General features: G+C 40.8%; 1 protein-coding gene across 1 annotated transcript in view; it reads right to left on the bottom strand.

The window, feature by feature from the left end:
* APPL2 (adaptor protein, phosphotyrosine interacting with PH domain and leucine zipper 2) overlaps positions 1-25,687 on the bottom strand; it is a 32,322-nt gene extending 6,635 nt beyond the window's left edge. The window contains exons 1-9 of the mRNA XM_054271099.1: positions 25,544-25,687; positions 20,754-20,852; positions 10,378-10,437; positions 9,805-9,876; positions 7,889-7,976; positions 5,717-5,758; positions 5,540-5,598; positions 4,427-4,573; positions 2,303-2,385 (exon numbers count right to left, since the gene is read on the bottom strand). Coding sequence (XP_054127074.1) covers positions 2,303-2,385; positions 4,427-4,573; positions 5,540-5,598; positions 5,717-5,758; positions 7,889-7,976; positions 9,805-9,876; positions 10,378-10,437; positions 20,754-20,852; positions 25,544-25,597 — 704 coding nt within the window. The 5' untranslated portion in view covers positions 25,598-25,687. The remainder of the gene's footprint in view (positions 1-2,302; positions 2,386-4,426; positions 4,574-5,539; positions 5,599-5,716; positions 5,759-7,888; positions 7,977-9,804; positions 9,877-10,377; positions 10,438-20,753; positions 20,853-25,543) is intronic.
* Positions 25,688-27,395: the final 1,708 nt, after the last annotated feature.

Here is a 27,395-nt window from a genome sequence, read left to right as displayed (position 1 = left end):
GAGAGACAGCTTCTAAAAGTAATGCTTCTATGAATTTACACTGCTGAACACATACAGACATTGCCCTACTATAACAGCATAGTTCAAAGCAGGCTGTACTAGAGGATCTCTTGGCTTTCTTAGAACTGTCTAATGCCGCCAAGGCTGTAACACACAGGAATTCCTGCCTTGACACCACCTATTAACTGGTAATGGATTTTCATTAATTCAGAACAATACAGTAAAAAGACCTATAGCTCAAGTCTCCCTTTAGCTTTAATTCTTTGTTTATAATACTGCATTCTGCTTTGGTGTGATGCAGAAAACATCAGATCTGAATTAAGTTAAACCATATTTTGCAAACTAACGCCTTTTCACTCCATCACTGAATGTCAGAATAAGAATTATTTAAATTCCATTTTTAAATACAATGGAACTATGCTGTCAGTTTTTACCTCAGTGTTATTTCAATCAATCTTTTGATCTGTCATTTTTGTTTCACCACAAAATGCTTTTGACAAAATGTCCCTGGCACCTTCATGGTTTCTGAGGCTATATTCCTCTTTCAAAGATGTGCTTCTCCCATCTCCAAGGCAGGAAGAAAAGTGCTGACAATTCTGAAGTTATATGCATTTGTGGCAATTAGGCCAACTGGTCACTGAGAATGTCTTAGCATAGATATCTCCTGCGTTTTTACACCATTAACAATATTCACTGTATAAATGAAAATGCTTTTAAATTCCACTGAAATTCTGTAGCTGTACAATGGGTCATATCAGTTTGTTGTTCCAAAAGGACAAATATGACAAGTGAAAAGCTTTTAGCTTGACTAGCAAGCAGATCTGACTCACTGAGGCCTTGTGATCCCCAGCACTAAGGAAGGAGAGGAGTGGGCAGCACAGTTTTCTGTGGCTGTGCAAACTGAAGTCATGAAACTCCGTCCTCTGTCAGTAATTCTGTGCAGCACAGTGCCATTCAGAATTTTACAAGCTTCTCTTTTGGTTTTTCCACAGACATCACACTCTTTTACTAGTTACATTTGAGTTGTACTTTCAAGCTTTACTGTGTGACAGACTCTAAACACAAAAACCAGACTCAGGAAAATAACTGAGCAGCCTATTTTTGTTTCCATTTACTACTGTACATTGTCCAGAACTCAAACTCATCTGACTGTGGAAAACAAGGGCTTATTCTACGGTGAGGATCCAAGAGCAAGATCCTCCCTGTGCCTGTAAGACAGAAGTAAGATGCCCTACACTTTTTAAACAAAACTCACAATTTCAATGGCATTTAAAATCTGTCCTCCAGTCAGTACAAATGTTGTGTAGAGGGATTTATTTTACAAGTGAGTGTGCCAAGATATATAATTATATAAGTACAAAAAGTAAAGAATCATTTAGTGAAATAATCCACTGTACAGAGCACTTGTTTGTAGCATGGTTCTCAAATTAACAAATATGCATTATTTAAAGTGCCACCAGAGTGAGAATAAATAATGATGTGGCTACAGCTCGGTATGAAAGGAATGAAGGATTAAGTCAAGGACTCAGTTGGGACTATATTATCTTTATGGTCCATTCCAACCCCTTAACATTTTATCATTCCATGAAGAATATTCTCGCTATTACAATTACAGTTCAAGTGCAAAGTTTGCATTTACAGGAACTTAATTATAATTAAACGCTTCACTACAAGTAGAAGATGTGGAGGGAGGTGTAAGAAAAACAATCACAAAATCAGGAGTACAAAAGCAGTTTACTGAAATTTACAACTTAGTCAAAGTAGGTTGAACTCACTGGACAGCCTACACTGGATGCAATGAATATGTTCCCTACAGTGAGGAGTTTTGTTTGCCTTGTGTAGCTACACCATCAAACACTTTAGGTCCTAAATTTGAGAGGTTAATGAGTTATTGTTGCTGTATTATTACAGAATACCCAGTAAATATAAATACCTATAATTCAGAGAGCACCTTAAGTTATTTTATTAATACTGTTAACCTGTTTCTAGCCCAAATTCCATGCTTTTCTGTTCATGACAAGACACAGGGATGTAAGGAAGCATGTGAACACTTTACAGTATATAGTTTCTGACTATACTGTAAAAATACTCTCTTCAGTGTACAGACAGCATTTTCTTTTCCATGTACAAACATTTCCTTTCTACCTGTTACTTCAACAAAATATGCCCAACAATGCCACATAAGCATAGAAGGAATCTCATTAGAAAGAAAAAGAGGCACTCTCTCGTATGTGCCGAAGGTTAGAGCGCTACAGCTCGGACTCCAATGGAATGACAAAAGCAAACAAAAGCACTAGGTTACCTCTGAACCATGTCTGAAACAGATGACAAAAAGCTGTCCATCCTTTTGGAAAACATCTCTGCTCCTTTCTTAAAGAAGTTGATCTGAAAAATACCAAGAAAAAGGGCACTGAAGGTTCTCTTGGCTTTGGCAGACAAGGAGCAGATTGTGGGAGTGTTAACAGTGCTCCCATTATGACTGAACTTCTGGCGGGTGATCAAACACATGGGCAAAACAGCTGCAGTGCCTTTCTTGCTAGTTCCCACTTTTGCAACTCTACAACCTTTCACACACAGATAAGCTGCTGGCTGCCGACAAGTACGTTTCCAAAGAACTTGCTAAATGACTCAAATAAAGGAACAGGTAGCTTCTCCCACACTAGCACTGAGCAGGGCTGGGGCTCGTGGTGTTAGGAACTGCTGTGTGCAATGCCACCCTATCGAAGGGAAATCGTCCATTAGATTTTGCAGTCCAACCTGAACTACCAACTCCACGATGAAAGTCTTCAAAGTACTGTAATAAAGTCTGTCAGGAAAGTGTAGCTGTGCTTGCAGAAGCTTCCAGAGCAATTGGTTGTATCAACTACAGTTTTACCATTGGTTTTGTTCTACTGAAGGAGCTAAAAAAAAAAGCTACTAGGGCCAAAGTGCACATGATGCGCACAGAAGATTAATTCTCTTAGCTGGTATTGCTCAGCAGGCACACAATAAAGCAAAGCACTTGGTGTAGACTTGACCTTGTACTATCAGTCATCATTAGAGCCTACTGGCAACTGCATGAAACATGGATACAGACAGCATGCGTGTGCAATTAATCAGGATAAACACATAAAAATCAGTGATCTACTCTGGGAAGAGATGTAAAAGCAAATGTTATAGACCACAGCTTCCCTTTACAAAGGAGAGAAAGAATGGCCTCCTAAAGAATGATTTACCTATTCTATTTCTGAAGCCTGCTTCAAGAGGAAAGAGCTCTAAAATCCACTGATGATAAATGCTGGATGGCCAGTTTTCAGTCAAAATGAACCCTCTGTTAGCCACTGCTTCTTCCAAAATTTCCATTTGACCTACTCATTTGTTGGAAATGTGAAACTGGAGACACATGTTTGAGTAAATAATTAAGAAAATACATATTTGTACTGAAAGGCAGTTCACAAAATTTAAGCATCAACTGGCTTCTGGTTATTCAGTCATTCCCATGACAACCCGAGACTTCCCCATATAAAGCACTGAGATAAAGCAGTTTTGCCATATGAAGTATGGGGAAAGTTCTGTTTGGTTTCCAGTAAAGGAAATCAATGCAGTTCTTTCACTTAGGATAGCTACAGCAGAGAAGCAGTGTGATCTCCCGTGGTGGGGAATGTGACTGAATCCTCATTCACTACCTATTTTAAATGAGGCACATGGGCTGCAAAAGACAGGATGATGTAGATGATGATGAGCCACACTACAATCTCAAACAGAGCACCACATCCATTTTTCCTCTTTTCATAGCCTAGTTCTCATTTTCCAAACACTTTCTTTCATCAAAATCAAAGACCCTTAAAATGGGTGATAGTGAGAATCAAGTGCTGTGATAATACTGGTTTGTTGATCCCCCTGATATTCTGACCTGAGGGTCAGACCTGAGGGTCAGACTGTCAGAGTTGAGAAATGCTCTATCAAATTGCTGTTAAAATAAAAACTAGAAAAAGGATCTGCCAGCCTTATGCTCAATCCTCTCTACTATCCTGTCCTTCCAGCTCTCCAGAGGATGCTCTGTTCCTCATCATGCACACTCCTCATTAGTATGCTGAACATTATGTGCCAGGAAGGGAACTGCTACATAGGAGAGTTTGTGCAGACTGGGTAAACAGTGGAAGTAAATGCTACTGCATTTAGCTCAGCTGTGAAAAGACTAACCCTAGGCTGATTTTGCATAGAAGTGTATTGGATTTTCTTTTCATTAGTGTCTTTCCTGAATATCTAAACATTCAACGATCTGCCACAAACAAAATCTGCTGATAGAATCTAGGCAAGCTGAATGCAAATTGTTTCCCCACCACCCTTGTTATAATTTGTCAGGTCTCAAAATAAATCCAGAACGACAATGTTTCACCTTTCCCAGGAACATGTCTAAGTGATACAGACACTTTGCTGTCAATACCTGTCCTCGTGTATATCCTAGCATAGGTTCCATCATAGCCACCCTCTTCCTGTACTGCAGAGCATTCAGGGCACAGTAATATTGCAAGGATGAAAGGTGCTGCTTTCTTCTTGCATTTGCCACTTCTTTTGCAACTTCTGCCTTAAGCTGAACAAAAAATTATAAAGAGGTTGACAAAGTGTTACTGTGTATATGGATGTATTTACTGATCATCTTCAAGTTATTTTTAAATCACTGTCTTTACAGAACTTCTCCAGGTTAAAATGAAGCATGAGAAACAAAGAAAGCAAATCAAAAACTCAAAGCAAGTACTTCAAGCCTTTATCTGTCATGAAACTAAAGCATTTGGAGAGCCCCTGTGACTACAAACTGTGTAACTACTGCCACTAAAAATCTGGATCAGATCTCTGTGCAAGAAATTTATTTGCAGCTGAGATCACAACGTAAGTCTGCAAGTGCAGAATTCAGATGTGAGTAATTCACAGTATGCTATATCACACTGTGCTCTGTAAGGCATTTCCTTTCAAGAACCATCCTGTAGAACAGATTCACTCTCAGGACAGGGCCAGCCATACACTTTTTGACAAAGGGATGTATTTTAGAATAGCAGTCCAGGGGGCAAAGAAGGAGGAATGTAGAACAGTCCTACCAAGAGAGTTATGTGCACTATTAAGTGGAATGACAGGCCATAAAAAGTAATTAAACAGGAAGGTACATGCAAAGAAATGCAATGCTTTAGGAACAGCAGACACAAGGCTTCATGGCAGTTCACAATGAATTGTGCTCAGTGATACTGCATCACCACTTCAGCTGTACAACTCTAGGCCTATACAAAGCTATTTATAGTCACTTGGATTGCTTCTATCTGAAAAGCTCCCATGGATCTGAAAGGCTCTAGTTGAGCACAATATTTCACCACTTGCCTAACTTGGAGAAAACAGGTGTGAGTGCTGAGTTGATGTTTAAAAGCTTTGTGTCTGCTTGGAAACAAAATCACAAGTATTCTTGAGCTACTGTGAATTTAAGCAATGAACTCTCCAAAGTTCATAATGAACAAGGATGCAGACAGAATGGCTGATGAAAACATTCTATTTTCCCTTTCACATTTGTTACCTTTTCATTTTCTTTCCTTTTCGGTAACCTGCTATATTTTGCCATGGACACGTCATGTTCTGTAGACAAGGAATATTATTTTTTTTTAGAAATGTGATATGTGTATGTGCACGGATTCAACATGCCTTCTTTGCTCTAGCAGCTGCACATGAATAGAAACAAAACAGCAACACATACCATTGCTAGCAAGGCCAAAGAGATCCTTCAGTGTGCTTACTTCTGGAAAAGAGAAATCAAATATTCAAAGTAAAACCAGCTGTGAACACTTTGTACAACTTAGACCATTTATGCCATATTTACTGTCCAAGTCACTCCAGCCCTTCCACAGCAGAGACGTATACATTGTGCCTGTCTTGAAAATGCTAAACCAGATCAGCTGCTAGAGAAATGAATAATTAATGGTGGAGTGAGTTTATTTTATTGAGCAAGTTGTCACTCCAAGAAAGATGCCTTATCTGCCAGTGTCATTTGTCCAAAGAAGCACCATTTCAGTATGTTTATTCTGACTAAAGGCCCACCACTATCACACAAGATCAGCAGTTCTGAACAACCTGACAGTGCTTATGTGATACTGGAAATTTAAGACCCACAGATGTATGAAGTAAAGCCTTTTTCCTGTACGTGAATCTCCCTCAGCGTGGAACATTTTTGCTAAGCTGCTCTGTGAAAATAAATCTGTATACAACATACCTGACTGTTGGTGTAGTGATGCTTGCATTACAAATACTGGCCATGAGATTCTGATACAGGTAGAGAGAAGACAGACTAAACAGACAATGTAACTTCACAAGTGTCAGGCACAAGCTACTCTTAGTATCCTCACCAACATATACTGCAACTGGCAAAAACTCTCTCAAAAAGCTACAAAGAAAGCACATTTACAAGAACAGACATTATGCAACTTGGTGAAAATACCAAGGGGAAATTGTAGGATGTCATCATGGTCTCTGATTATTTTTAACATCCTACTCATTAATCCGTTTCACTCCACCTTGTTTTTTTCCCCAGAATGCTTCATTATGACTCAGATGAAGAAAAGACAAAAGATTTTTCCATTTATAACTAACTTGTATTTAGAGGTTTCTACAATATTCAATATAGATTTAACAAGATGAAAAGTAAAAACAATAACACAGTTATTCTTTCTTGCTTCCTTGTTTAATCCCTCTATGAAATTCCAATGCGGCCAGGTCTCTACCAAAAATGCTGTTCTACAAACTGCATCAGAAAAAGTGGATAGAATTTAAAAAAAAAACTGACATCCAAGGAAGTTGAAGAAACTTTTGGTTTTTGTCATGCAGCAGCTGAAGCTGTGGTTGCAGGCTACATATGTGTTTTCATATCTTTTTCAATGAACAAGAGAGAAGAAACCATAAATATGGAAAAAGAATTACTATCTCTGAGGCCACATGAAAGAGGTGAGGAAGTGTTTATCCCATCAACATCTTACCATCCAAATTCTCCTTTATATTTGACAGTATATGATAAACAACATATTGTTAACATAGACACCTAGATGTCCTCACAATTTCCAATCAGATCCTATAATGAACTTAAACCAGTCAATGTTTTCCTGTAGTCATTTTGTCTCACACCAAAATGATGTCTACAAGAAGGACATAAGTGGGACTGCAAAAAGTGAAATAATGAGTGGGAAGGAAGGGTCGGAAAGAGAAGGGGAAGGAAGGGACGAAGAAGAAGGGACGAAGGAGAGGAAGAGAAGGGAAAGGCGAAAGGGGAAGGCGAAAGGGGAAGGCGAAAGGGGAAAGGGAAAGGCAGAAAAGAGAAGAAATGCTGCTGCAAAAAGTCAGATTTCTGTTGCATAAGTAAGACTGCCCTTTACCTTGAATATGAGTTTTTTTCTTCTGTAATTGCATAAAATGTTTGTGTTATTGCCTTGCTGTTTAAGTAATGAAATCCCAAATTTGTGAAATCAGGTAACTTGCATGGAATTACCCTTGCATGACAAGAATTTAAAGAGGACTGATTCCTTAAAAAGGAGGGAATATACTATTCTCTGAAGTTAAAACAACACTCTTGCTTGTGCTTGTCAAACAGCCCCAAACTTCTGAAGTGGAATAAATACTGTTTGCAAGCCCAATTCACTGCTAAATTTCCCTTCTGGCAATTACAACATCAGTGACTTCAGTGCAATTACACTAGTATAAAAACACAGTGACCCAACAAAGAATAAAGCTGTGTATTTTTAAACTTGCACCATATGGCGCATAAAACGTTACATGGTGAACTTGAACTGCTTTTGTCTGAGTAAAGCATTATGTCTCAGTTTGTGATGAAATAAACAAGAAGGAGCATATAAAGAAAACTGAAACTTAGAATAAAATTTACCTGTGAGATCTTTTTCTCGAAATTGTATTATTGGGAGAACCATTGTATCTGCAAGCTGTTTTGCCAGTTCAGAATGAAGAATATTGAGCTGAAACAGAGAATTGTTCTGAGACACAACGTACATAAAAAACCCAAACCACAGAGAACATCAAAACACACCTGCCATTTGTGTCCAGTGGATATAATGTACTTCAATACTTGAAATACACTTCTCATGGTATCTAAGACAGATGGGGATGCTCTCCCTAAATGTTTCATTCCTGCCTGGTATTTCTCAAGGATCCAAGAACTTCTCAGTTCCCACATAACGGATTAGGGCAATTCACTTGACCATTAATTCTAATGCTTAACCCAACAGGATTTAAACTGTAATTATCCTTTATTAACCTGTTTTAGTCAAGTCTCAATGCCATGGAGTTATAGTCCCACTTACCACAACTACACTGTCTTTCCATGAACAAGGACTAACCAGGACACAATCACAACGGGGGGCAACTGCAACGCAAGATCCCATTCAAGTATTTTACCTTGACAGCAGTTGCCCATTGTTGTTTTTGTGTTTCTAAACTTCAGCAAACAGCTGTTTTAAAGCACCCACATGGCACCATTTAGGATGAAGGCAGGCAAGGCTCTCATGTCAACACTGGCCTGCTAGGAATATGAGATGGGAGCAGGTAGGTAGCTATCAGTCACACTGCTGGAGCACCAGGAGGGTGCAACACCTTGTGGTGATATCCTGCCTGTTTGCTCAGTGTCCTGGATACCTCCAGGCAGCCTCATGCAGGTAAGGGTGAACTGAGGATCTCCCATGAGATAATACAATTCAATGCTGATAGAACAGACAACTAAAACAGGCGCAAGGGGAAGCTAACACACAGAAAAGGAGGCCAAGGAATGGAGCGAGTTCTCATGAGGGAAAATGTGACTGACAGAACTGAGCAGCAACTTTCAGCTTTCTGCCCCTAAATGGCACCATTATCTTGAACCTGGGAAGGACAAACTTCTTGTTTTGATCTATTTGGAGGCACATAAGCAATTGCAAGACTTGTGATAACAAATGCTACTTTCAAGCATCCTGAGAACACACATGCTAAAAGAAAAGCCTAAGAAAAAAGTAAACCTTTGGGATTCCTCTCAATACATCCTCAGAGTTATTCATGGGCTCTAAAATTTTTAACTTACTTTTTGTCCCACAACCTTCTCTCCTCTCCCAAACAGCAGACCTCAGTACAGCCTTTTGCCTTCTTAATCAAAGTTGGAAGTAGACCAACAAGAACAGACTTTTCTGATGGCACAGCACTGCTCAAAGCAGAGATAGTGATTTGACGAAACCTAAGCACGAAGGACCTAGATACCAAGGCCATACTGAAATGTTACATGGGCAGGTCTAACAAAAGCACTTACAAATGCTTCCAGTACTTAGCAAAAACCTCCAGGGCATGGGAGTATTCAGTGCACACAGATTCACTGTCTTCACCTCACGGTACTGCAGCCTTCCCCAAACTTCTCTGGATTCTGCATGATCTCATAGCAACTAAACTGCAACTTTACCAATTCACAGCTGCCCTGCATCCATATCTAGCAAGTTTTGGTTCAAACTGCAGTGTTTAAAGCTTAGAAATGTGTCATTTTAATATGGAATTATAGAAAAGATAGCCCTAGCCTAGATGGCACATCCTGTTTTATTCTCTAAGTTCCCCTAGGAAATTCAGCCTCGTTCTGAGGATAGAATATGGGAGGAAGCCACAGAAACAGCTCTAACCATTATGGAAGGGTGGTTTCAAATGTCTTCATCCAAAATTAAACTACTCTAAATCTAGCCTTCAGTGGGAAGGTTCTGAATCAAAATGAGAGACCCAAAGAAAAACCACTAATATTCTGTATTGTAAAAAGAGAATATTAGCAATTCAAATTACCTCATCCACAACTTTTGAAAAATAATGGAGGGTGGATATCACTTCTTCATCTCCTTTACCTAAGGCAAAATGCTGGAAATAGAAAAACCCATTTGGTCCATAACTTTATTTAAAGATGAATATAAAATACAACGCTTGTTTTACTGCAAATCTAATTAATATTTCTACAAAAGGCAACAAATACTAAAAATAAATGTAAAAACAGAAGCTCATTAATATACATAATTTTACTCTGCTCTTCTTGTGTTAAATGAATTAATTTTGGACAACACTTAATTCTTATTATACCCATTTTAAACTCATAGAACTGGAACAAACTGACTTGTATCTTCATAAATTTATTAACTCGGATTTTGTACCTTTTTAGGTTTTTTCTAATCCGGTTCTTTTCTTAACATTCTCAGAAATGACCCAACTCCCTTGAACATCCTGGGGAAATTCACAACTGCCTTCACATGATACCAAGTAAAGCAAATGCCCTGAGCACTTCCAGAAAAGTGCTGGTTTACAGTTTACAGACTTCTTCACAAGTGCTGAGGCAGAAAAGAAATCAAAGTCACGTGCTGAACATACCTGCTTTTCATAGGCAAGGAGCTGCTTCGAAAGCTGTTGTGTGGCAAGACACATTTCATTCTACAAACAAAAATGACATGTTAATAGAAATAATGAAAGGTCCTCAGTGCTGCTGTTACCACTACTTTGTTAGGAACTTCTTGACTGAATCTGAAACTACTTACACCATCATTCAGCTGTGTGCAAACAGCTAGTCCCAAAATACCTGCACAGATGTCCTGCTTTCAGTTAAGACAGAGTTAATTTCTTCTCAGCAGCTGTTACAGTGCTGTGTTTTGGATTCAGATTAATAATAGTGCAGAAAACACACTTATGTTTTGGATTTTTGTGAAGTTGCGTTCATCCTAAGTAAAGGATTTTTTTTTCCTTGTCCCACACTTGGCCAGTGAGAGGGCATGCAAAAGAAACTGGGAGGAAGTACAGCTGGGCCAGACAACCCAAAAGGACCAAAGGGATACTCCACAACACAGAACATCAGGCCCAGTAAATAAACTAGGGTAAGTACCCTAAAGGGAGGCCAGTCGGGGCTCAGGAAGGGAGCTCTGGCATCAGTTAGTGGGAGGTGAACAGCTGCAATGCACATCACAGTTTTTTCCCCTTTTTATTATCATTATTATAAGTTACCATTATTATTGTATTTTACTTTATTTTCCATTATTAAACTTTTTTATCTCAAAATACAAGTTTTACTTTGATTCTCCTCCACATTCCACTGGGGTGAGGCAAAAAGAAATGGGGTTGGGCAAGCTGGTAGAATTTCCAGCTGGGCTTAAACCATGACAACAGAGAAGCAGCAGTAAGAGGGACATACTTCAGATCTACAGTTTTAACTACTTTGAATAGAGCTAATGTTTGGGGGTTTGGTTTCAGGCTTGGGTTTCCCCCATCACAAGAATATAACAAAACTAGAACAACACCAAAGACATAGGCTGCCATACCAGCAAATGAATGTTTCATACTGGTTAATCATCTCTCCCCAAAACCTACATCAATAAAGAAAAACAGAAGGTGTGCCTCACACTGCATTCACACTCAGGGAATGTACCAATGTAATTACAGCACTTTAAGTGGCTACAAGAGCACAAACCAGCACATGTGTCTTTTCCTGAACATACACACACACTTAAGATGTGCTTATGTCAGGTAAGATTTGTAGGGAAGTTGTATAATTTTACTTGACAGCTGGAAAAACCAGACAAGCACTTGGATATGTCAATCTTTAATCAATGTATTCCTAACACTAGCATATCAAGTGCTCTGTCCCTGATTTGTTAACAAGGACTTACAACAAGAATAAAAGAAAAAAGAGAAGGGGGTAACTGACACCCATCTTAATCCCTATCAGATCCTTCTCATCCTCAGAAAGGCAGAGAACTAGTAACTTTAAACTTAATTTTAAACCTTAACAAACTATTCCTGTCTCCAAATATATAAGGCCATAGAGAGTTTGTAAAACTAGGAACAGATCTCTGAACTGCTTTAATAGAGCTCTTTTTACTAGGGCTGATACAGAAAACCATTAAAACTGGGACAGAACTTGCATGCTCTCTTATTGTCCCTTATCATCCTGAGCAAGCAGAGCCCAGCACAGTGAATTATCTGGGCCAGAGACCCTTTGCTTTGGCCTGCTGCCACCTATCACATACTGCATTACAGCCTAGTACTTCTGCTCCACCTCGACACACCAGGAACAGGGGTTCATAGGGCAGCAGGGCCCAACATTCAGTCAGCCTTAAAGTGTGCTCAAGTGCTCAGGGGAAGAATAAAAAAAGCAAAACTAAACCAGCCACAGCCTAGGTACCAGCAGCTGCATATGAACACAGGACAGGAAAAGCTGAATGAGGTAATTTTGACCATCTTAAAACAGCATGGTGATAACACTCCCAGGCAGGAGGAGATGGCACAGCAGAGACTTAAAAGGTATCAACATGTTGTCATCTTATTGTAGGGGTTCCATACTGCTGTCTCCATATCGCAAAAGTTTCATACCTTCTTGGTATTTCTCATGGACAGCTCCTCAGAGCACTGACTCTTCTTCACAAAGCAGCCACTGACTCCAGCTCCCTTCTCAAGGGGCCATCTCGCTCTTTTATAGCACTCTTCTTCTCACTGGTTACAGCTGCAGCCTGTTAAAGTCAGGCCCGTTCCCAATCTTTGATAATTGGCCCAGCTACAACTCCTTAGTGGTAAGATTACTTTCCTCACTATCTTTATTTTCTTATATTCTATCCCCCTACATCAACAGGAGTTCAAAGCTGAGATAATGTGGGCCCATGCTCAGGTCATGCACATCCCATGACAATTCTCACTTCACAGTGATGGATTAGTCTTATTTCTTGTTTCAGCCCAATTAGTAATAAGCACACTTTCAGACAACAATAATGCCAATGGTTCCTCTAAGATTTGCAGGAGTTTTTACAGATTATGTAGTTTTGACAATGAAAAAGCTTTACACAAACACTTGGTATTCAAGTATTTCCCAAGCTACAGGATGAAAAAGGATGTTCTGCCTTACAATAAAAAACAAACCCTGTTAAGGGCTCAGACATGGATAGGAATGAGCCTTAATTATCTGTCCCCAAGCAGTAAGAATACCAGAGACTTTGCCACCTTCCAAGTGGGAGCTAGCAAGCAATGAATTTATGTCAGGGAGGACAGGACTCCCTGCAAGTATACAGAAGCCATTAAAAGGGTTTGTTTGTGTGCATGTAGGAGGAAATTCACATTACAAAAAACAATCAGAAGTTTGCAGACCTGGCATCCATCTTTTTCATAAACACAATCTCAAAGACAGTCTTCTTGCAGTTCCTACCCAGCTCTAAGTCCTCATACAGCAACTGTGATGCCACCTGTAAGTTGTACAGCTGGATCAGGGTGAGAGAAATCTTTGGAAATAAACCAAGTATCAGAAACATGCCTCTTTTTGCCATTTGTTTCAATTTACTTATTCCTGCAAAGTCTGCAGTTTTGTGATCTGCTCTGAATCTGGAAAAGACATGCTTCTGGCCTAAATTTGCTAACACTAAAAGAAGCTTCAGAATAATGGGCTGATACAAACAAACAAAATCCCCAACCCCAAAAAACCCTGGCCAAAGACATCCTGTTCTTTTGTGTTCACCATCCACAAAGCTTCTGCCAGTTTGGTTTTTAGACTCAATCCTCAATTTCCTCACTTGATATTCAAAGGGCATCACTACTCATCTGTGTGGGGCAGTTTGAAGATGGGCAGTGTAAAGAGGTGTGTGGAATAAGCATCTTCCAGGGATCACCGCTCCCCAGGAGTGATCTCCAGTATGTGACAGGATAATGGGAGAACACAGAAACTCTGAGGATCTCAAAGGGGTGCAAACGAACAACGCCTTACCAAGTACACAACCAGGTGACAACAGTTAATTACAGACCCCAAGCAAACATTTGTAGCCTACTACTCCAGATACAGAACAAACTGAGAGGTGTGCCTGACACAAAACTTACTTTGGGATTTTAGGCTGATCTGGGGACAACAGTTCACAACCCACTGCTCACAACCCACTGCTGCCAGCTGGTCACATTTTTCGTTTATTGGCTCAGTTCTTTGTGTCAGAGCAACACAAACTTGTCACTCAATCCCTACCCATGTGGAAAAATTAATCTTGGGTCCTTCATCCTCCCTCCTAACACCTGCCAGACTTAGTTCCCATTAGAGGTATAAAATCATTCATTGTATCATTTGGGGGAAAAAACCCAAACGAAAATCAAAACAAAACAGGCACATGCCCAAAAACTGTAAACAAATCAAATTAAGCTAGCAAGCTGAAACACACTCCATTGCACAAGGAACAAGAAGGAAGCAAAATGCTCTGCTGACCTAGTGGTAATACTGCATTGCTAAACACACTAATCTGGGAAAGTTTAGTTTAATCCTCCTCCCATTTCTTCCTAATCAGCCTTTTCCCCTCCCCCTACCCTGCTGCCATTCAGTTTCAAGACTTAGAAGTTATTTGCATTGCTTCAGTTGATAGATCCACTAAATCCAGGCAAGTTATTTTAACAGGTTTTAATCTATTTCCAAGGCATTTTCCCATGGATACAGCAACACTGATTTCCTTTGTCCTGAAGTGACTGCAATGCAATGTATCACTGCAAAAGAAAAAGAAAAACTACAATACCTTCCTGATTCCACGTCTCCTCCATATTATCTTGACATTTCAGAATTCATCCCACATTTATGGAGTAGGACAGCTATCAATGAGATGATATATCATGCAAAAACTCAAAAAAAAAGTCCTGAACAGAAATTGAAGCCTTCTAAAATGAAGGGAAACATAACTAGTACTGGGCCTTGCAAATAAATTCATTTGCACTAGATGGTTTTGCTTAACAGGTAAGACATCTCTGCAGCATTAATGTAAAAAAAGCATAGCAGAAGGAATAAAAAAACATACATAAATAAGTATCATTAAATCAGCAGTGATTACAGATGTGCTGACTTTTTTTTCCACTTTTCTCTAAACCTGGCTTGCATGATAGCCCTACGAATAAATTTCTCTAAGTCCAGTTCAAATGGATAAGGTAACAAAAGCAGGTCCTGATTCTAGCATTAATCTACCAGAAACGAAAAACAGCTCATGTAAAAAATATTGTTTAATTTTCAAGTTACTTCAATACCTGACCCAGCCTTCAAATAAGTCAGTGAGAAAAAACAAAGTCTGTCTTACTTTCTAAGCTAGTGCCCAGAGTAAAGACATCAGGTTGATTCTACTTTCTTCATTATCACTTGTATTCACTAAGCTGTTCATATCATCAGAAGACACTGATTTTTCTCTAACTTCTGTAATAAAATATCCATGCCATTTACAATTTCCCAGTGAGGCAGCCCATCCATTTTTAGGATGTCTGTATTTTTCCAAAATAAACTCTGAGGACTAATCTGCTGAAATCCAAAGATATTTCTCTAGACAGTTGTCTAACAGACAACAGATTTGAGGGCATGTAAAAGATTAAGTTGACCTATAAATTAACTTCCAAAGACACAGAACTATTCCAGCACATCCAGTTCCAAGAAGCTTTCTGCAAAGCAACTTTACTATTACAGCTACAGTTGGCATTTTTAAAACTACAAGTAATGTAACACAGAACTGCCAAAGGCTGCTTCATATAAACAAGCATATTTATCCATGCACTCTGTATGTCCAGAATAACACATAATAAATTTTGGCTTACATCTGGAAAAACTTAAAGCCTCATCAAAGAGAAAGAAGATCCAGGTATATGATTTAAGTGGAAGACCCAGGAGATAGTTCCAGCCTGTCCACCCCTTCAGAACCAGGCAACACATTTACCTTCAAAATCAGGCACAGCACAGAAAGAACTGGGTCTTGATACAACAGTTTTACACAGCTCCCTTTACATATGCTTATCTTCCTACAAAACAGAATTAGCCAGCAATCTAGGAAATGGCACAGACCCACAGGCTTAGGTTTGCATATTAAATGGCTTGGAAACATGAACCCAGGGCTGCAGAAGCTAAGCATCACCAGGTTGCTCAGGCTGCACAGCATTTTACAAGATCAGGCTAACATATGGCTTGCCCTTGTGGTGATCACAGCATGGCATCCTATCCTAACAAATGGGAACAGTTCAGCAAAGAATCATCCAGTAGCTCCAACAGAAGCAACCAGTCAAAGCTCTGCTGAAAAACACCAAAAGCAGCTACAGGATGGTTAGTTCAGTACAGAAAGAACCTCTTCTGTCAAAACAATTACTATCAGCAGAGCATCTATACATTCATGCTGCCTCAGATCCCCAGATCCTCCTTAGCACAATGTTAACCTGCTTCCAGGCATGGTGACAACTCTGACTTTATAGGCAGCACTAAACCCAACTCCCATGCCTTTGTAATGGCATTACAAATAATTGTAATATTATTAAATGCATTAGTTCTCATGTAGTAATCTTCTGCTTATCTCTGTCAGCAATATATGGTGAATAAGCCTCAGGAAGGTAAGAGGTATGATGCAAACTTGCAAGTATGGAATAATAACACACACAGTATTTCACAGAAGTCAGTGATGACAATTGTAGTTTACTGCAAATGTCTGTCCCATTCTAACACTCTGTTGAAGCTTCTCTATGTCAAATTAGAAGTTTATAAAATGCTAACTTAATTTTTATTCCATCAAAACGTTTTAGGAAAAAAAAGGTCTTATAATTTGAAAAGCCAACACAACTGTTCCCTTAGACATTAAAAGAAAACAATTAAAACAAAAGCTGTATCAGTGCTTACTTGCTAAATAAGCAAGAACTCTCAGCACTTGGGGTTAGCTATGCAACATAATCAATATGAAAGTCCATGCGAAGTCTGAACGGCCTGACACCCAACTACTGAGTTACAGCCTCCTGAAGGCAATACACAGGAAAATCAAACAAGCAGCACTGTTGAAAAATGCAGACATGAGGAATCATGAATTTGCAGAGAGAAGTAACATTTATAAAGCACTACTTTAAAAATAGCTTGGCAGATTCAAGCTGTCCTGACACCCATAACATGGTACCTATAAACCAAGACTGTTCCATAATTGTCAAAAGTCTCTGTAAGAGTCTGGATGTAAAAAGGCAGTGAGCCACAGCAGCTGTTGCTGCTTTGCCTGTGTGCCTCTGGAATCACAAGACAACTGCTCACAGAGACAGAGATGCTGAACAAGATCATGCTTCACAATTCCCATGCTGTTCCCTCTCCAGATATATTGATAAATACAACATTTGTTGCTTTGTACTACTCTTCTGATATCACTGCCCCTGTATCTAGACAGGTCTAGTCAGGACTCGCGAGATGAAATATCTTTACAATGACAAAATACTGCACCTTACTCTCCTCTCACCTGCTCAACTATTTATCACTTCTAATAGTCAGCAGAGACACGAGAGTCTCCTAAGTTTCCTAAAGGCATTTTGTTTCAAGTGAAGATTCCCTGCTCAGCCATTTCTAGAGCATGATGGAGAACTGGAAATGAGAGCAAAGCTCTGAAAACAATTTACTATGACAGTGGTCAGGAAGGTAAACTGGGCACACTTTGCTCATACACTATTGCAAGAACCTCAGCATTGTAAATTCAGCAAATTAAATTTTCTAACAGTCCTTGCTTGCTGCTGCATTATAATATTGCTCAGGTAATACAATATCCAGACTGACAAACACAACATTCAGAGAAATCAGCAGTAATGCCAGATGCAACATCAGGGCTTGCACACAAGAAGGAAGCACTACAAGAATAAACTCTGTAAGGAAGATCTCCTGTATAAGACAACTACTGCGGTAACTATTCCAGAGTACTACAGCACAGCTGGGAGATCTACAGAAGGAAGTATGTACTCACACAGGTGTGGTTTATTTGATGAATATAAAAATGCTTCATGGTTTTTAATCACATTGGTTTGCCAGATCAACAAGCCTTACTCCTCCAGTGCTAATTTTGGGTTCTGTGACTTCTCCTTAATCAGGGCATCAGGGCAACCTCACTCCCCCAGTGCCACTTTTGGGTCCTGTGACTTCTTAATCAGGGCATCGCACACTGCATCTACCTTGTAGCATCACAGCTTCTTTTGCACTAAAGAGTTACCACCTGATCCCATGTGGTGTGGGTGCCCAGGAGGTGAGAGCACTGTCCTCATCCTGCAGGGCAACCAGAGGCTTGTAAAGCACTGAGGGCCTTGCAGCCAAGGCAATCTGCTATCCATGCATCACCCAGCTGCAGCCCAGGCAGCAGAGCCACTGCTACACAGTTGCACATCCCTCCTCACACTCTTTTTAAAGTCCTGCTTGAACACACTTAAGTCTGAAAAGATGTTTAAAAGGATTCCTATTTTCCTAAATGGTTTTTTTTCAAATATGGGCAAGTATTTCTTTTTCACACTCCTTTCAAATGCACAGATCAAAGTGCTTGAAGGTGTTTGAGCTGTCACTTTACAAATTTAGTGTGGCTCTCCACACAGAGCAGTGTTTTGACACAGCTAGAGACAGCATGCAGTTGGTACTAATTGCTACTCCCCTGAGACTCTGCACTGAATCTCTTGAGAGCCATTAATTATTGTTATTTGATCACACCTACAGTGGTTTGAATAACATGAAAATCAGAGTTTTCATCAGAAGAAATGCCAAATTTCTAGTAAGCTAGTCCAAAAAAATGTTGAAAACATGGTTAAAACATCTGGGAAATGTTAAAGTTCAGAAAAAACTATAGAAGAAAACAAAATTCACATTTTGTTTAAACTGTCATAAGTGTTTTGAGGGGGCATAAACCCAGAATTTTCAGTACCGGATACTAGTACAACCCACTGATGCTTTGTCTGACTGCCTTGACTGTGATCCCAGTCATTTTATGGCCATTGCTTTAAAGTAGATCAGTAACTGTAATTCCTACCTTACAGACACGGAAATCAGAGCAGGAGATGACAATGATTTTGCAAAGAGAAAATTTGACTTTGCAGAGTCAAAATTTAAGTCATGAAAATAAAAAGGCAAATTCAGAAAGTGGCTTCTCAATACTCAGCTTTTACAGGGTTGGTAACATCTCTTAATATGCTGCTATTGAGGCCCAGATAACATATCAACAAAAGTGCTTTTTCTCTCAAGTTGTGATTAGGCAGCCAAGAAATACCACATACATTTTTCTTAACTGTCAATAACTAACTTTATATTTAGTAGGCAATTCAGCATTACCCTTCTATTTCTACATCTCAAAACTGCATCAAACTCCAAAGACCTATTTTAAAGAATCAGATTTTATATCAAATAGTCACAAGCGACTGAATAGTTACATCAAACTAAAGTACATCTTACATCTGTTCAGGAAAGAAGTGGCGAAAAAGTGCTGGAAAAATGAAGTAGACTCAGTAGTACTGCAAAATAGTGATGGGTAAATGTACTGAGACAATGAGAAGAAAAAGGAAATATAATTGTGGTGAAATAGAAATGGAGAAGGCTAAAAACCAAGATGAAAAGGAAGAGGCAAAGAAAAGCAGAAAAAGCGCTTTTTTTTTTCTTGAATCACATAGAGCAACCACTTCCTAAAATGCCATCCTAAAATGTCATCAGCAGTGGAAAGGGACATGAAGCCCTCAGGGGGGACATTAGGAATCAGATTTATCTCCTGATTCCCTTCTTCATCCATTTCAATCCTACCCAGTCTTTGCTGTCAGATTCCTACCACACAACATGCCCACACTCGTTGTTACTCTTAAAGCACAGCGACTCTACCAAAATGCCTATCCCCAACTTTTAGTGCTGATTTCATGCCACCTCTCAAGCCCTTGGCCGTGCCCTGCATAATTTCCTATGTACCTAAGCTGTGCTGCAAACCTATGGCTGCTCTGCATTTGCACAACATTCAAGATGTGGAGACTGTGAAGCTCTCCAAAGCTGGATCATCCAGGTGTAGGCAGCCAGATCCTGGGCAACTTGTTCCTCCAGGTCAAACTATCAGTCATCCAAAGAGCAATCCCATCAAATGGACATATACCTTGCTTATAGCAAGACTTACAGCTGAGCTGATTTCTAATAATGTAGAGATCAGGCACTCCTCAGGGAAATTCAAAATACCCCATAGCTCTTAATCTCTCAGTGGGCTCTGATTTACTGGTTTAAGAACAGAAAAGTTGTTTCTAGTGAACTCAGGAATTTAACCTATGTAAATACTTGCAAAACATGTATATATTGCAAAAAATGAGACACTGCGTATGTCTTTAAAGACCCAGATATGGAATTTTGAAGCACCTAATTTTATGCGCACGGGAATCAGCTTCACTGAAAATCACTCAGATTTACATTTTCCAAAGCACTGCATGCAATTTCTCTTACAGGTTTTACTTTCAAAGGGATTTAGTCATCTAGGTCATGTAAACAATCTAGAAAATGTTATTTTTTCTGCTCCTGCTCATTTCTTTCACAACTACTCTAGGTACTTGACTTTAGTATGACCCAAAGTGCACATCTGCTCTGTAATCAATGGACATGGGCAGTTCCCTCCATGAGGTGAAACACAGCATCAAAGTTAGGTGCCTAAAGTCAGTGTGCAGACCTGGGAATCGTGTCTGCATTTTGGCAAGCAATTTTGCCAAGGCTGGCCTCCCAATGTACCATAAGGTAAGGACACAGCACAGTTTCACTCTGATTAATTGTTTGCAGACAAAATAAAGAACTTATTTTTTTTTTTAATGAATACTACTTTTCTGAGCATCAAGGCAGGAAGAGGTTGAGCTATCAGATGAAAAACACCCACAACTCCTCTTAAACCACATAAGAAATATGTACTTAGCAACTCTAATGTAAATAACAGCATCATAATAGCAATTTATCTTCTACTCCAGATAGAACAAAAGAAATACAAATGAAAAATTACCTGGGCACCATAGACTCGTTGCATTGCCTGAAGCAACTGGTTTGTGTATTCTGTAAGGGTTCCTGCATCTTCTTCAAAGACACTGAGCAAAGAACGAGTCTTCAATAAAAGAAAAAAAAGCAAAGCTTTCAGTCCTAAGCAAAAATATTAAAAAGAATCAAACAACTACAAAGAGATGGTAGTAAAAAGTAAAAAACAATCAGAAATTATATGCCCTTGACTTGCATGATTCTGTTTATTCAGAACCTCCAAACATGTAGAAATAGCTTCTTTTATATGGATGTTAAACTGAGGCACAAGGATGCAAACTAATAAAATGCTACAGCCACATCACAACTCCCAGGCTCTTGCTCCTACTAACAGTCCTTCCAATAGTCCATAATCAGGGATGTAAAAAATCCTGAATATCTTCCTGACGACAGTAATTCAAACCCTGTTAAGGACTGGGGGTCAAACACCACTGCTTGCTCATTTTACTTCTCCAGTGTCAGACTGCATTGAAAGCACCCCTTTCCACTGAGATAATTTACACGCTGTTATTCACTCCCCACTGTCCTGAGCAACTCTTAAGGGGCCCTGGCCAAAGCAAGCTGATGTCACTGGACCAAACAACTGAGAGTTCATCTCCAAGAGGCACACAAGGATACACCCACTCAGAGATACCCTGTACTTTCTTCACTCCACTAATTCATCCTAGCCAGCAAGCAGGAAGGGGAAGGAAGAACTTGTGTTATCTTAAAAGACAGAAATTCCCTTGGTTTTTTTTTGATTGAATTGTCAGGAATAAAGAATTATGCTGCTGACACAGCTCCCAAGATAGGATAAAAAAGATATTTCAGAACAATGCTGGGCTCTAAAATTTGCTAGATCTTTACAATAATTAAAGAGGAAAGATTGTCTCTTTAACAAACTCATGATCCATACTTAGTCTTAGCTTTGATAAATCCAATCTACTAGAGGCTAACTGGAAATGTCTCTCCATCTGTACAGCTAAGCCCTATGATATTAATGAGCTTCATCTGCTTACATGAGGGGCACACATAAACTCCAATACTTTCATAAACATGTCAGTCCTGTAAAAGAGCAAGGCCTTTTATCCCCCTCTTACAGGAATCTCTAATGTACCTGATTCAATTTTGGGAAATTTGTTTTCAAAGTTTTAAGATAATCCACTACTTTGATAGAAGGCACGTGCATTTTCCAAGGCATTTTTTCTTCTCTGCAAAACTCTCTGCCCAGACTTTCTTCATCCTGGAAAACTCAACACCAGCATCCTTCAAGAATTCTGGCCTATGATTAACTATGATTTCATCTCTGCTGAGAAGTATCCAAGTCAGAAACTAGTGCTGGTCAGTGGTTAAAATACATGACCTGGGAGTCAGTCTTTGAGTTCTTTTCAGAACCTTCTTCCTGGGAGCAGCTTTAAAAGCTCTCAACAGTTCACTTGGCTGATGTGCTGAGCTGCTACAACACCCCCTACCTGAGAGATGCTGGCAGTTTGGGAAGCTAGTTTGAGATCCTAGCATGTAAGGGAATATGCATTACAAAGTATTGTTCTCAAATTAGGTGAACATAAAAACCAGAGAATGAAGAGAAGTCCAAGTCAATGAAATTTATACCAGGAACCCAAATGTTTAAAGCACCTTTGTACAGAACTTCCCTGTAAGGACAGTGGCACGATTTTGAGAGTTTTCCACATTAACATATTATTTCAGTAACTGCAAACATATTGATTTTTAAAAATATCTGGTTTCAAATGTTTTATCTTCAACGATGTAAAGCAAAATAATGTCAACAAACTATTTTGTATCTATGCAGTACTCAATTTGTGTTACAATAGCACATAAAAAGTACAGGATACAAAGATGGTTAAAAAATAAATCTGGGAAAAGCAAAAATTATAAAACTTGACACAATGTTTGTCAAGCCAAATTGCAAGCCAAAATTCAAAGGTTGTAAAGAAATTGCCTGAAGTAGGCTACAAATCACACACTTCTGTCTGCTGGAAAAGGTTCCTAAATACAGGAATGTCAGCTGCATTTGTAAATTTTACTGAATTTTTGCAGATTCAGATTTTTCATTTGCCTAAATACGGTTTGAGGTAGAACAGCTCCAGGAACCAACTTCTGAAAGTCTTGGCCTCTGTTATTACCACATTGTTCAAAAATAATAAAAACAATAAATTATTCAGACAGTTTGGAAGTTATTCTTGGAAACTTTTACATTTAAGAATACCACATGAAATCACTGCAACAAAATACCAGCATGTATGTATTTTCTTTCTTGCTGTTTTGACAAATATTGGAATAGAAGCTAATTCTGCTGAAATAAATCAGTAATCCAAATATTAAGCTGACATTTAGGAGGCTCCATTATTCACAACATTGTCTCAGCTTCTGCAAGGACTGGAAAAAAGAATTCTAGTTTCATGTAAGTACTTCCCTTGATTTTAGCATGACTGCTGACATAAATTTTTCTGTGTTTTGTAGCCAAACATGTCAAAATTAAGACACTTCTTAATTGTTTAATTAATTGTAATTCTGGCTTGTTTCAGCCAGAGTCTGGAGACAAATCAAGACAAAAGTACTGTACTGATGGGGAGAGATAAATCAAGTTCCAGAAATCTGATGAAGAAATAACTTTGGTTAATTCTCCTTGGTCTTGCATGTAAATCACATACTTCCCACAGATTATGCAAAGTGAGATTATATCCTCATTTCGCCATCCCTTTGCACTCCTGTAACTGCAGAGAGCAGGAGAGAATCAGGCTCCTTCTTGCGGAAGTAACTGATTCTATAAAATGCTATGCTGCTTATTTCTGTGGGATAGAGACTAACTTTTTGCCTTGATTTTGTGAATCTTAAGCTCTCCCCAGTGAAAAAAGTAACAAAAATATAAAAGATTGAAAAAACCCGCTTCTTCTTCCTTGCATGACAATAATATATTTTAGCAACACTGGGCCATTATAAAAATTAAACGTCACCCCCTCCAAAAGCTGTAGAGCTTGAAGAAAAACCAATGACCAAATCAGGGTAAAACATCCTGGCAATACCCAGGTTTATGCATTGCCTGGTATTCCAGTGATTGCAAAGCAGACGTTGACAGCCTTCATTTCAGGACACAGGAAAGATGATGACCTCCAAATTCCGTTCATTGCATTGTTCAGCTGCTTTCAGTCAGTGTTATATTTTTTATCATTGAGAGAAGTGTTGACTGAAGAGGTAAATTAGTTCATTTCTTCTGCATGTCCATTTCTTCAGCTTTAGGACACAGTGGGTAGTTTAACACTAAAAATGTTACTAACTACCCATAATGAATCTGGTACATTCTGGCAAACTGTGGAACATGGAAAAGCTCAGGCTGGTAAGGAACTCTGTAGGTCACCTTGTCCAAACCTCTGCTCCAAGCAGGGCTGACTTTGGTGTAACATCACATTACTCAACACTTCTTCCAGCCCAGAGTTTAAAATTCCTAAGGATGATTACAAATACGCCACATCAAACAGATGATGAAACCCATCCTACTAGAATGAGATTTTGTGAAATTACCAAAAAACCAGGATAAAATGAGGCAATTAAGACCCAAAGCTCACTAAGTCCTGACAAGTGCATTTCCAATCTTTCCTCCAAAATGTCTCATGACAGACTCTGTAACACCTTGCAGCAATCTGCTCTACAGCTTACCCAGTCATTCCTCCTCCTGATCCATCAGCACACGACTTAGGATTACAACACAGGCTTACCTGGGAGCTGCACCCATACTGATCCACCCTGCCCTCATTTGTTTATTCCCTGCTTCACCAACTACTTTTGTATCTCGTTCCACACCATGCTTTGTCCCCAAAACTCCTTCCACATCCCCCAGCGAAATTTCCATTCTTTCCCCTTCCTGTTACTTCTCTCTTCCACTCAACCAGCCCCTGAACACATCAAGACACGGCATGTTCTTCTCGGGGGGGCTTCCACAGTGCCAGGGGTGCCCTGTGCAGCTGCGGCACATCGCGGCTCCCGGCGGCGGGGCACGGGACGCTGGGGCCAAAGGAGGAATATCCTCCCCTGCCCGCACTCGGGAAGGAAAGGGAAGGGCAGCGACCGCCTCTCTTCGTTCCTCACACCCCTTCAAAGGACGTCATCTTCGGTGGTATCCGCCTCACTTATCCTCATGGAAGCTCCTATATGGAAACTGCGGCCCTTGAGGATCAGGCACGCTGGTGGTGACACTCCTCCAGCCTATTCCGCCACCGGGGCAAGGTGACTCACTGCGCACAGGTGTCGTTTTCCCTTCGGGGGAAGCCGGCGCACCGAGCCCACCTGTCCTTCCCCGACACATCTCGGCTGTTCCAGGCAACCTTTATGTCCAGCAAGCGCACACCCAGACGGGACGGTACGAGGAAAAAGCCACAGCAGTTTCACTAAGGGGGGGTGAGGAGAACGGGCGCAGTGTCCCCCTCGCTGGGGGACGCCGAGGAGCAGATTCTGCCTGCTTTTCCCCCGACGAACGCCCCGCAGGACACCAGACTGCCCCCGCGGCCGCACGGCTGCCGCCCGCGCGTCTCAGCGCATCCCCGCTCCCCGACGGCTCCGACCGCCGAGCTCGCCTCGACCACTTCAGCTCGCCCCGACCAATTCCTGACCCGCCGCGCCATCCCCCCGCACCGCCCTCGGCACCCCTCTCCCCGGCTCTCGCCTGCTCTCAGCCCACCCCGGCCCGGCCAGACCCGCCGGCACCGAGCACTCAGGTGCGTCACACCGAAGGACGGACGGACGGGCTGTCCCGGCAGCGGCCGCTACCTGCGGGCTGTCCTGCAGAGCCTCTTCCAGGAGGAGCTTGTCGACGGCGGGCATGTTGGCGCTGCAGCGCGGCGGAGCCCTGGCAGAAGCGGGGTGCGCAGCGCAGGCACGCCCCGGCGGCGGGGCTCGGCTGCGTGCGTCCGTCCGTCTGTCCGTCCCTCCCTCTCCCCCTCCGTCCCGTCCCCGCGGAGGCAGCCGCGGCGCTCTGCAGGCACTGAGCACGCCCGGACGACTCCGCTGGCGGGGCCAGGGCCGCTCACTCCGCCCAGTTCCCGTCCGGCGGAGGAAGCGAGTCACGGGGAGCGCCGGTGGGGGGGAGGCGTCCTGCCGCCCTCAGCTCTGCGGGCCGCGGCACGGTGGGCGCCGATGGAGGGCGGCTCGGGGCGGCCTCCCGCAGCTCCGTGGCGAGAGGAGGGACGCAGCAGCGGCCCCGGATGCCCGCTCAGCTGAGAGAGGCTGTGAGGGCGCGTGGGTGTGATAAAAACCAGGGCAAGATCAGCTCCTCCAGCCTGAGCTCGTGGGGCTTGGGACCCCGAGCTGTTGGTGAGCCCTTGGCTGTGCTCTCCTCAGGTGCGCCGCAGGGACACTTCTGGCATCACACAGCCGCTTGCTTATCAGTGACCCTCCTTTGTGGCGTCTGCGTTTGTTCGTGTGCATGGACAATTCTGCAAGTGAAACTGTGGGACCTTGTGCTCGAGACAGGCAAATCCCCGCACAGCCATAGGCCATATCACCATAACCCCATAACACTCGGGGGGTTGGAAGGGATGCATTTTGAGTTACTAGTCCTTCATTTACTGAGCTATGTTTTTATGGGTCTTAATGCTGTCTTAAATGTGTTGGATAACTTCAGCATTTAGACATTAATTTGGATGCTTAGTTAAACAAAATTAATATTTGCAAAGTAACCACAGCTTGATATTTATTTGATTATGTACATGCCTTTGAAGGGTGTCCATTGCTTTTAGGTGCCTTAGCTTCTCCAAAAGTCCAGGGTTACGGATCTTGCAGGGAAGTTGCTCCATTCTTGTCAGCTGTAGCTTTTGTTGCTCCAGTGTGGCTTTAGATAAAAATGGAGATATGCAAATCCAGAATCTCATTTAAGGAAAAAAAAAACCAAAACCCAAAAACCACCAAACAAACAAAATACAAAACCCCCAAAATAACAACAACAACATCAAAACCAACAAACAAAACAAAACCCAAACAACAAAAACCCACTTCTGAAGACTTCAGGAAGAATCCTGCCAATTAAACAATATGCAAACAACCATACTGGCTGTAAGATGATACCATCTTCGAAGAAATTTCACAATCTTCAGATAACTCATATTGCTGGCCTCTATTAAAAGAAGAAAATGCTAAAAAATGCAGCTTGTGTTGTAAAAGAACTCCAAACATTAATATTGACCAGCTTTTTGCATCTAAATCCCAGTGGATTTTTCCACTTCTGTTGTTCTTAAGCAATAGGAAACATTTTATATGACAAGGTGATTGCTGATAAAGTTTGAGGGTTTTTTTTCCTAATTAAAAGACTTTTTGCAGATTGGCTAGATGATTATTTGCTTAATTATGTATGAGAAAGACCACTGAACCCTGCAATTTCGGCTGCAGTATTTCTGTGTGTTTGACATTGATTAGTATTGCTTCTGAAGCTTGTGACGGGACCTTTAACCCAATGTGCCAAGCCATAACAGTGGGACTGATCCACCAGTCCTGAAGCTGGACTCCCTGTCCCAGGCCTTTGAGTAAGAAGAGAGGTCTCACATTCAGTTCTTTTTCCTGCCTGAATAAAGACACTGAACCATAATAAAAATCCCTAGCTAGTACCAAAAATACCATGGATGACAGT

The sequence above is a fragment of the Melozone crissalis genome, unplaced genomic scaffold, assembly GCF_028551555.1.
Source record: "Melozone crissalis strain CALT ecotype California unplaced genomic scaffold, PUWL_Pcris_2 ptg000004l_1, whole genome shotgun sequence".
Lineage (NCBI taxonomy): Eukaryota > Metazoa > Chordata > Aves > Passeriformes > Passerellidae > Melozone > Melozone crissalis.
The sequence above is the reverse complement of the archived record's forward strand: the minus strand, read 5'-3'. Positions and strand labels throughout refer to the sequence as shown.